Source organism: Seriola lalandi, unplaced genomic scaffold (genome assembly GCF_002814215.2).
Source record: "Seriola lalandi dorsalis isolate HSWRI2012SDOR001 ecotype SW California unplaced genomic scaffold, Sedor1 jcf7180002054916, whole genome shotgun sequence".
NCBI lineage: Eukaryota > Metazoa > Chordata > Actinopteri > Carangiformes > Carangidae > Seriola > Seriola lalandi.
The window spans coordinates 2,364,456-2,375,465 of NW_019525468.1; the positions used below are offsets into that span (position 1 = coordinate 2,364,456).

At 42.4% G+C, this 11,010-nt stretch overlaps 2 protein-coding genes across 2 annotated transcripts; one reads left to right on the forward strand and one right to left on the reverse strand.

Moving 5' to 3' along the window:
• The first annotated feature begins 247 nt into the window (after positions 1 to 247).
• On the forward strand, positions 248 to 5,780 carry rbbp4 (retinoblastoma binding protein 4). The gene is made up of 12 exons (XM_023431055.2): positions 248 to 548; positions 1,173 to 1,323; positions 1,428 to 1,573; positions 1,888 to 2,061; positions 2,193 to 2,308; positions 2,469 to 2,629; positions 2,782 to 2,908; positions 3,114 to 3,191; positions 3,529 to 3,605; positions 4,071 to 4,128; positions 4,238 to 4,348; positions 5,001 to 5,780. Exons 1-12 carry the CDS (start codon positions 533 to 535, stop codon positions 5,061 to 5,063), a joined length of 1,278 nt encoding a protein of 425 aa, XP_023286823.1. The 5' UTR covers positions 248 to 532; the 3' UTR covers positions 5,064 to 5,780.
• Positions 5,781 to 6,084: 304 nt separating this feature from the next.
• Positions 6,085 to 10,332, reverse strand: sync (syncoilin, intermediate filament protein). The gene is made up of 6 exons (XM_023431054.2): positions 10,188 to 10,332; positions 7,450 to 9,038; positions 7,152 to 7,366; positions 6,738 to 6,945; positions 6,491 to 6,615; positions 6,085 to 6,410 (listed from the first exon to the last, which is right to left on the reverse strand). Exons 2-6 carry the CDS (start codon positions 8,977 to 8,979, stop codon positions 6,362 to 6,364), a joined length of 2,127 nt encoding a protein of 708 aa, XP_023286822.1. The 5' UTR covers positions 8,980 to 9,038; positions 10,188 to 10,332; the 3' UTR covers positions 6,085 to 6,361.
• Between the last annotated feature and the right edge of the window lie 678 nt (positions 10,333 to 11,010).

The window sequence follows — 11,010 nt, forward strand, 5'->3', positions numbered from 1 at the left end:
TACCAGTTTTTATGGCCTAATATCTAATTAATTTGATGATTATTTCAGATGGACCACCAGTACACTGAACGAGAGGTGTGGATTTGACCCAGCATACCGTAATGAGTTGTGGAAAAAAATGTTTACTGAGTATTTCATGATAGAAGTTGGCGTTTTTGAATAATAGTGTATTGAGTTTTTTGGAGGCAGCCCCCAGCAGCTGTCGGTGGTATTGCACATTAAGGCACTTCCGCATTGGCTTCACTTTTCAACCCCGGAGACGTCCATTGTTGTATGCAGTCTATGGTCAGCACGAGCACAGCTACTGCGCTGTGATTGGCGGAAAGACGTTTCTCTCACTTGTATTGAGCGCGCGAATGCACCCACGTCTCCCCCAGTCCTCAGTTAGCCGTTAGCTTAGCTTCGTTCACTCTGTGCTTTAAACGGCACTGGGGTTTGCTCACCACAGGGAGACCTGCGACAAGGCTCTTTGACTCCAAGTATCAACTAACCTGAAGTGACTGTCGTCCATCAACTACTTAAGATACCTGCAATGGCGGACAAGGAAGGTAAAATGAAGGGTTTCAATGTTGTCTGCGACAAATATCGCTGTTATCGGACATGTATTAAGCTAGCTATACGGCTAGCTTAAGTAGCAGTTAGCTGCTATAGCTTCAGAATTAACCTTTCACATTCACAACCTAAGCCGCGTAAAACCTCCATTGTGTGAGCTGTAACAGCCGCGGTTTCGGTTTTCATTTCGAGTTTTCGCGTTATTTGTTAGCCAACAGTGACGTTAGCTATTATATACTGGTAGCAACTGACGGTGCAGTACCACACTGTTTTAAGTTATAATAGGTATGCTAACCATGTAGCAAGAGTATACACATGATAGCCAGGTTAGGTTGTTACTCCAAACATGCCTACATACCGGGCACTAGTCAGGTCGAGAGTCATTCATTGGTCTACTACAAAGACAACTGTAAACAGCTCTTGTCGAACCTCATAGCTTTAGCTATCAGTAATGTCTTGATTATAGCAGAGATACACCGTCAACTTCCTTAATATTAAACTGACACCGTTAGCCACTGAAAGCTATAGACATATCTTGCAAGTATTTTTAGCAACTAAATGAAATGTAGAAGTACCAATTATTCATCAATGGTTCTGTTGTCACTCTCTGTCCACTATAGCTGGTGCATTTGACGATGCAGTGGAGGAAAGAGTGATTAATGAGGAGTACAAGATCTGGAAGAAAAACACCCCCTTCCTCTATGACCTGGTTATGACCCACGCTTTAGAGTGGCCCAGCCTCACCGCTCAGTGGTTGCCTGATGTCTCCAGGTACACACTGGGCCAGTAGTAATCTCATACATGTGTGTATACCAATATGTCTCCTTTCAATAAGTGATAATGACGTTAATGACTAAACTTTTTTCTCCTTACAGGCCAGAGGGGAAGGATTACAGTGTACACAGACTGGTACTGGGCACTCATACATCTGATGAGCAGAATCACCTAGTCATTGCAAGTGTCCAGCTGCCCAATGATGATGCCCAGTTTGACGCCTCACATTATGACAGTGAAAAAGGAGGTTGGAGAACTTTACAGTCACATGCTTAATAAGTGTACATATTCGGACAGGCAGACTTTTCATGTATATTTCTAATAAGTTGTTTAGTTTTTTGTAACACACTAAATCAAGTGGCAGACCCCTCAGGATCTGTATCTTAAGTTGGGCTTAATCATCTTTATTATTGGATTTCTTCAGATAGCTCCAGAATCCTTACACAACTTGTTTCCCACAGCTTATGAGTAACAACGGGAATTAGTGCTCTGGTGTTATAGGTGAATTGTACATTTTCTTAAGCTCACTGTCTCATATTGCATCTTTGTATGTTGCTGCAGAGTTTGGAGGCTTTGGCTCAGTGAGTGGCAAGATCGAGATAGAAATCAAGATTAACCATGAAGGAGAGGTCAACCGTGCCCGCTACATGCCACAGAATCCCTGCATCATTGCCACTAAGACCCCCACCTCAGACGTGCTTGTGTTTGACTACACCAAGCATCCTTCCAAGCCAGGTACATAGATCACAGAGTACAGACACTGCTAAAGTTTGCATGTTGTTGAACATGACTAACACCTCATTACTGTGTATCTGTTTTTTATGCTGGGAAATAATAACAGTGTGCATTCATTTTGTTGTCCATAGATGTTAATGGAGAATGCCGCCCTGATCTGCGACTCAGAGGTCATCAGAAAGAGGGCTATGGTCTATCCTGGAATGCAAATCTGTCTGGCTGTCTGCTTAGTGCATCAGATGACCATGTAAGAGGAAAATTAAAGTTTCATGGTTGAGAACCATCATCAGACATCTTCACATATTTTGGTTTTTATTGAGTTATTATTTCAAATTTTAAGAAGTGTTCAAACATGGAATGTGAAGTATTGATGTGGTTTTTACCTCTCATCTTTCTTTAATCTGTAGACGATCTGTCTGTGGGATATAAGTGCTGTGCCAAAGGAGGGGAAAATAGTTGATGCAAAGACGATCTTCACCGGTCATACTGCTGTGGTGGAAGACGTCTCTTGGCACTTGCTTCATGAGTCACTCTTTGGATCTGTAGCAGATGACCAGAAGCTCATGATGTAAGTAGATTCATAATGAGTCAGATCTGACAGGTTGGTGAAGCAGTTCACCTGAAAAGTTAGGCAATGTTGCACAGTCCATCAATATTTGTCTTTTTTTTTTTTTAAATAATACAAATGAATGACGATCACCCTGCCTTTCTTCATATCAGTTGGGACACTCGTTCAAACAACACCTCCAAACCCAGCCATGCAGTAGATGCCCACACTGCAGAGGTCAACTGCTTGTCATTTAACCCTTACAGCGAGTTCATCCTTGCCACTGGCTCTGCAGACAAGGTGATGCAATACTCCACCTCATCTTAATTGTTTCATCTCATCTTTAGTTTCATTGATAGCATGAAGTTTAATTCTGTCAGATGTGCATCTTATAGCTCTTTGACTAAATAAATAATGACGACATTATTGCTATTTTGAAACTGCCATGTTATCACAGACATGAAGAAAATCTGGCAGGTATGTGTAATATCTCTCTCCCACTCAGACTGTGGCTCTTTGGGATTTGAGAAACCTGAAACTGAAGCTGCATTCCTTTGAGTCACACAAGGATGAGATCTTCCAGGTAAAATATTTATCATTTGTGACATTTTCTCAAAATAAGAATAGCAGGATATCTTGTATTCAAATCTGTATAGTCAACTAAAAGACTTTGGTAGAAATTAAATTACAATGTTGCATTTATAATAGTAATCTCAGACAAAATTGTTTCCTGGTGCTTTGAAGAATCTCTGATGTTTGAGTCAAAAGGTTAATGAGTAAGAAGCATCAGCACTTGCTAAGCAGATATGAACTTTGAGATAAATGTTCCTGACAGATGCTTGTGATGAGAGTTTCAGTTTTATACGTCTGTGTTGCTGCTCAGGTTGACCTAATTTGAGTTGTCTGACTGGCTTTTCCAGGTTCAGTGGTCACCTCATAATGAAACTATATTGGCATCCAGTGGAACAGACCGTCGCCTCAATGTCTGGGATCTCAGGTAAACAACTTGACATCTACCCTTTATGTCCACCGTATGTGGCAATGTCTCGTAGTGGCTCCATTGTGGTGATCCCCTTACATTTTAGTCAGTGTGGTAATGTCCACTGGTCTAGGAACAAAGCTTCTTGCCCAGATCTCAGATGTGGCTCTTCTCAGCTCTGTGCTCTTTACATGTCAGGTTGATTTTTTCCAGAGCAATGCTCTGTGTTTTTCCTCAGCTAATTAACCTTATCCAGGGGATACAGATACAATTTAAAGATGAGTTGGTGTGCTGTTGAACCGTCATCATAGTCACTGGAAATATAGCTCCTGTAGAACAGACTTACTTGAAGACATTCACTTCAAAAACACTCCTAGTGGACATTTGAATCATGACACAGTTGCAGATTCATCTAGCTGACATAGGGTCTAGTTGTTCTATAACATGATTCAGAACTTTAACTCTTCTGTCTGTTTTTTGTAGTAAAATCGGAGAGGAGCAGTCCCCAGAAGATGCAGAGGATGGTCCTCCTGAGCTACTGGTGAGTCACATTGAAGTCTCCTAATCTTCGGCGGTTGAGTTTCACTCTAATTGGTAAAATCATCGTGTATCACAATAATGATGATAGTGGTTTTTCTTTTGTGTACCAGTTTATCCATGGAGGACACACAGCCAAGATCTCAGACTTCTCCTGGAACCCCAATGAGCCCTGGGTGATTTGCTCTGTGTCTGAAGACAACATTATGCAAGTCTGGCAAATGGTAAGACAGCTGAGTCCCCATTTTACTAACACATGTTAGCTGAGGACAGGCAGAGAACATGATTCTTTTTTTGTATTATGTTGTCTTATAGGGAATTATTTTATCTCAAAGACAACATACCAAATCATAACTTTGCAGGAACATTTTAAGGTCACAAACAGCAGAGGCGACTGCTCTCAGGATACCATGTCTCTAAAGAAGCTATAACATGGTGGATCAGAGCAATCAACAGTGAATTGTAGGAATAAATCGCCTGATGGGAGGCTCCTGAAATTTCAGCTAACAACTACAAAGAGAAAATCTCAGTCAAGATCGATTTTTGATTTTATGTTGGAGGGATTCAGTCAGGGCAAAGTGACAAGACAGAAAAGAGAAATGGTGAGTATTTTAAGTGTACTAACCACGGTGTGTGCTTACTTTGTTCCCTTTGTAATATTGTATAATGTATTTCCTTTAACACTAAACTGTCATAAATATAAGGAAAGCTTGCAGTCAAGTATGTAGTAGTGTTTTAATAGATAAACCTTGGTGCTTTGAAAGCCTGAGAGTTCATCTTTTTCTGGTTGTCCTTGAATCCAATAATGCACTGACTCATAATGTCTAATAACTTGACAGTATGTCTGAATGACTGACACACTGATTCTCCTTGTAGGCTGAGAACATCTACAATGATGAAGATCCTGAGGGTGCAACAGACCCTGAAGCCACAGCGTAACACATTTACCCACATTTGTCTTAACCTTTAACCTCATCACAAACTGCCACTTCAGAAGATCCATGCAGCTACTTCTTCCCATCCTGCTCTACTTTACTGGTGGGACACAATATGTCACAAATCACTGTAAATACAGGAAAGAGAGTAAGCATGTACAGCCCTGGTTGTGTTTGGAATATTCAAAGTGAAGACCTCCCCTTTTATTCAGTGATTTATTGCCTCGGCCATGTTATTTGCACTTCATATAAAAAGTATATTTTTGTAACCAAATTGGCTTTCCCTTATACACTGAAATGTTTTAGCCAATGCTTTTTCAAAAAAGCTTTTCTACAACACAAGGGGGCGATCATACTGAGAGCCCAAGAAAAATGCTTATTCACAGTAACCTGCTGTTGTGTACACACACAGCTCCCTTCACACATGTTAAAAGTGTAGAGAATGTCATGTTTAATGTAAAAGGCAAATAACTAGTCAGTTTGGTCACCACTGAATTGTTCTGAACTCCGATTTCCACACCAGCTGTTTCTGAATCTGTGTTTGAATTGTCCAGTTGTTTTCCCATGTCCAGTCACCTTAACATTACATTACTCGTCTAAAGGAATTAAATAATTTACTAATCATTTTTGTCGTTGTGAAATACATTTTTCTATGTTTTGGGATTTTGCATTTGTACAGTTAAATTGTTAGTGCATTTCTTAATAAAACTGTCTTTCATTAGTCTTTGGGTGCACTTGATGTCAATGCCTCTGAATAGCATCAGTGTCTTGCTAAGCCTAGAAGTATTTTTAAACAAACCTAAATAATCCTTTCAGTGAAACAGTTGGTTATGCCTCATCACACTTTGCTCAGACCTTTTCATGTGTCTGCTGTGACGTCTTGGTGCACTCCTGTCTTCTGATCTTACTCTCACTCTATAACTCTGTGTCCCATTGTTTAGTTCTTCAGCCATGTTGCCCATATAAGTACATGAACCCCTCTCTTCTCTTCAGAGTCAGACATTAACTCATCAGGCGCACTCAGGTTGGAAGAACCGTAAAGCTTTTATTCATAACAAAAACCTTTCTACAAGCAGCAGTCTGGTTCATCTTTACAGACTGTTCTGGACAAACTAGGTCAATCTTAGTTTTGTTTGTTTTAACAACAGCATGTCTCTTAATATGTGTAAAGTGCATTAATAGAACCTTGGCATTCACTATGTTGCAGATAAAAGATAATGAGATAATCAGTTTTGTTATTAAGTCACGGAACTATGTTCGCGGGTATGTTCTTGATTTAAAAAACAAAAAACAAAAAAACAATCACGTTTTCTCCTCATGGTTACACTTGTTATGGTCCTCAATGGCAGCCCTGTAAGAAAAATGATTTGATTAGAGTGCTTCCCTGTAGGGTTTTAAAAGTAAGAAGCAGAATAGATCAACATATCTTACCTGTAAAGGAGGAGTTGTTTGGTTAGGCTGTCTCTCAACTCTTCTGTGTCTTTGGTTTTTTTCTTCTGAATCTTTAACTCAGTCTTCAGTTCTCTGCTGCTCTCCTCCAGACAGTACACTGTCTCCTGTAATGGTTGAAAACTTAAGTCCTTTGAGTATCAAGTTACACCACTTTTAATATGTACATCTTATCTTATCTTTTCATCTTCCCCATTTTAAACACCCCTCTCCGCATCATTTTGCTCACCTTGTACTGCCCCGCATCCTCTCTCCGATGGATGTGGATTAGTTTGAGTTTCTCCTCCAAACAAGCCCTCTGGAGCTTCAGCTTTTGGATCTCCTCCCTAAGGGGTCCCAGCTGGGCTCTCAGCTCCTGGGCCTGCTCTTTAGCTTTCACCAGCGCTCCAGCTGTTGCGTCTCTCCTCTTCAGCAACGCCAGCAAAATGGGTTCATACCTGGCCAAGGCAACCATTGATTTTAATGAGTTTCTACCCAAAACTGAAATATGAGCAACAAATTCCCTGTGGTTAATTGCAGGGAGCCAAATTGAAAACAGTACACATTATACTTTCAGATTAATATAGAGAAGAGGTAGGTACTATAAGATATAGTATAATCAGCCTCTAAATGCTAATTGTGTTAAGAGTGAAAACAGAGGCACCTATCCTCCAGGGCTCTCAGTCCACCCTGCAAATACTGCTGGATGTCCCCACAGGAATGCCTCCTGCACTCGGTAAGATCCTCCTGGGTGTTGGAGGTCTTACTGGACGCCTGAGCATGAAGCGCTGCTCGTAGTTCTAAGACCTGTTGTTGCTGGGCTGACCTGAGCTGGCAGCCCTCCTCTGTCAGCTGAAGCAGCAGAGACTGGAGCTTCACCTGCAGCATGGAAATAAAATTATGTTAGGGTTTTCCTGGAAATACAATGCACACATGAAGACTCTAGTTGAAAATTGTCTTACCTCTTCTCTCCTCAGCAGCTCCGTCTCGCGGCGCTGGTTGTTCAGGGAGGCCTGACTGTGGGTACAGTCCCTGGCCGTGACGAAGAGCCTCATTTTCAGCTTTCTGAACTCCTCTTGCAGCCCCTGTCTCTCCAGGTTGACCTTCCACAACCTCCTCTCCTCCTCTGCTCTCTCCTCCCTGAGGCTCTGTGTCTCCCTTTTCCTCTCCTCCCTTCTCCCCTCTTCCTCACTCTTTAGTATAGCCATCAGCTCTGCCACTTTGGTGGCAATTTGCTCTTCTGTCACTTCTTCCTCCTTATTGCTCTCCTCTGCCTCCTCTCTGTTTTTATTCCCTCTCAACTGAAGCACTTCTGTCAACAGCTCCTTCCTCCTCTTCTCTAACTGCTGTACTTCCTCTATGCACTCCTCCATCTGAGACCCCAAATCTCCTAATTCATTCATCCCAGATTTCAGATCCGTGGACTCTAGTCTCTCTTCAGCTGACATTTCAGTGTCATCTACCTCAGTCCCAGTTATGTCTTCATTTGTTTCTGAGCCTGTCTTTGTCCCTTCACAGTACATTGGATCATTTTCGTTACTATCTAATGGCTCTGATGGCCGTGAAAACTGCGGATTAAGAACCCCCTGAACTGTTTTCCCTGACCTTTCCAGTGTTTCCATCGAAATGCCACCCATGGTGTCGCAGCCAAGCAAAGGATTCTGCTGACTTCTATTTGTTGCTGAACCTACCGTCACGCCATTTCTGCTGTCCTTGGAAACTTTATCTCCCTCTGCATGTTGAGCAGCCCAGGATTCTAATTGCATTGGCTGGGTTTCCAACTTCACTGGCCTCTCTTGCTGAATGGGGACCAGTGTTGTGCCCCTATTAGGATTCTTACTGATGTGCACATATTCATGGCCTGCATCTGTAGCCCAGTCTTGTGGCTCAAAGTCCATCCCAGCTTCTTCCATACAATTCTCCAGCATGGCCAACATTCCCAGCAGCTGGCCCTCATACTCCACCATAGTTTCACTCAGTTTGGTGCCTGCTGAAGTGATAGGCATTTCTGTCTGGCGAGAAACTTCAGTGGTCATTCCACACCTGTTGATGATGGTGCCCAAGCCTTGCAGCTGCCCTTGTGCTGACTGGTCTTCTGCTCCGGCCCCATCCATGTGTGTGTCAATGTAGCTTGTGGAAAGATATGGTTGGGGAGACATACTTGTTTCTCTGTAGCTCTCCATTGTAACTTCCTCTTTGCTCTGACCAAGAATTGATTCGCTCATGCTTGTTTCTGTGTAACCTTCTGAGAAGCGAGAGCCAAAGGGAATACCAGTAAGCTCCTCACAGCTCTTCAGTAAGTCATCCATCTCCTGTAAGTATGGCTTCATTAAGGCTGATGGATTCAGCTGTGTTCCTGTGAAGGTGAGTCCAGATTGTGCCGTGTTGCACTCCCCTTGTTCCATGAAGGTTCTGTCTGGCTCCCCATCCTCTTCTTTGATGAAGAGAGGCTCGAACCCAGTAGATGAAGCGCTGGCATCCATGTCCTCCATTGGTTTAGCCTAATTACCCTCTTTGGACATAGATGATCTCCTTCAAAACCGTCTCATCCCTTGACCAAAGCAAATTAATATAATTAGCTTAGCTGATGCATATCAAGCATGATAGCTGTAGTTGTTGGCACTCGTGCTGCATGTCACAGATACTAGGCCTTGCCTGCACTGATATGTCGACAGAGGAGTTGAGTTAATATGTTGGCCAGTCTTCTGTGTAAACTATGTTGATGTCATTGTCACATGTGGGCATGTAGAACAGAGCAAGGGTACAGTTTAGCAGAAAGTATGCCACCAGCAGCTGTCCCCTTTGGCTAGATCTCCTGGGCACAGCATACTCAGACACACCTCAAACAAATCTACTTATGCATTCAAATGAAAACTGCAACACTACTAATATAAACACCTACAAACGGTTTCTGTCTGAAGCTCGAACGAGTGGCATTACACAGATTACATTAGAGCACAGATTATCATAACATGTCATTGTGCCGATGGATGGGCATCTGCACTCTCCCCTGGTGAATAATGTGGCTGTAATTTCACCCCTTGAGGTGTTTGCCAAGACTGGCAAGAGACTCCCAGAGAGTAAATTGATCAAATTGACCCAATAGTGTCATCACAGAGAGATTTGTAATGTAGACAGGCCATGGAAGACAAGTGTGACATTTATTTGACAGTTTTCTTTTCCTGGCCATAACCTCCTCCCTCGAAATTCCAGATGCAGTTTCAGCTGTTGTGTTAAGCTAGATCCAATGATATGAATAATGTACTAAAACCTACAGCACCCACAACACCCTTCTGTCTTTTTCTTTTAAGTGTCGCCAGTGCCTAAGGACTGGACTTTGTTGTGCATGGGTGATCAAAACTTTTGGAAGGACATGAGAGTGACCAGCTGTCCCGCTGCAGGACAGGCGTGGGCATGAGGCACATTCCTTTAGACCCCACCACCCCAACAGCACTGGCCTACATTTGCTGACCATTCTAAACCAACTTTTCTCCTTCAACTAAATAACAACATTTGAAAAAATTATTTTATGCTACACCTGACATGTCTTTAGTTTTTAGTTTTTAAATTGCTTTAGTTATACAGTTCGTTGCTTGAAAGCTAAGAGCTACATACATGGTTAGTGTTAGTGTTTTCATTCAAATTTTATCAGAATCATTAACACAAACCATATGCCGCAGTCAATTATAAATGAACTTACCTCTCAGCATATATCCCAGTTTCCTTTGTACTTGTGCTGTATCATCAGGATGAATTTGTTGTAAGAGTTGTGGTTCAAACGACAAAGCAAAGTGAGCAGCAAAGAATGAGCGGGAGCAATGTAGTGTGCAGATGAACTGAGAGAAGAAGGGGGGTATAGACAGTTGACCCAGTCTCCTCCTCTCTCTGTCACTGTGCTGCTATGTGTGACCATGACTACCTCGAATCTGTTTAGGTTTATTAATAAACACTGGGCAGGGAGAGAGAGGAGCCACGGCAGGCTTTTTCAACTCGAGAGAGATAAAGGATTTGCCAAAATGGACCTCTAAGGATTAGACCGAACACCTGGCAGCCATATCTTTTTTAAATTTTATTTTCTTGAGCCATTGGAGTAATCAGCTTTATTTAAGTACATGGCAGTAAGCTGGTACCATACTGAAGGTAAACCTGTGTTGGACAGGGAAATTAAATCACTCGCTGTCTTGATGTCTCAGTAGTTTCAAGAGAAGCTCAGTAAGATCATCTAATTTTGCATCAGTAGAACTTGTAGCACACAGCCAGCATCACTGACAGCATAGTTTTTCTTTTGTAACGCCAGGTGGTCTGATGGAGTCGCAGTTGGGAGCATCTATTATGGCTGTCGAGAGGTGGATGGGTGTTGGGGGTTTATGGTGTGTGTGTATGTTTATGATGAAAGAGACCATGGCTCCAGGATTCCACCCGCGCCTCCTCATTATCGAGAAGTCTTTAAATAGCTCCCTGCACTTTTCCAGCCACTTCCCACGGGAGGATTGGTTTTCACCTAAACTTCTGACCCCAACAAT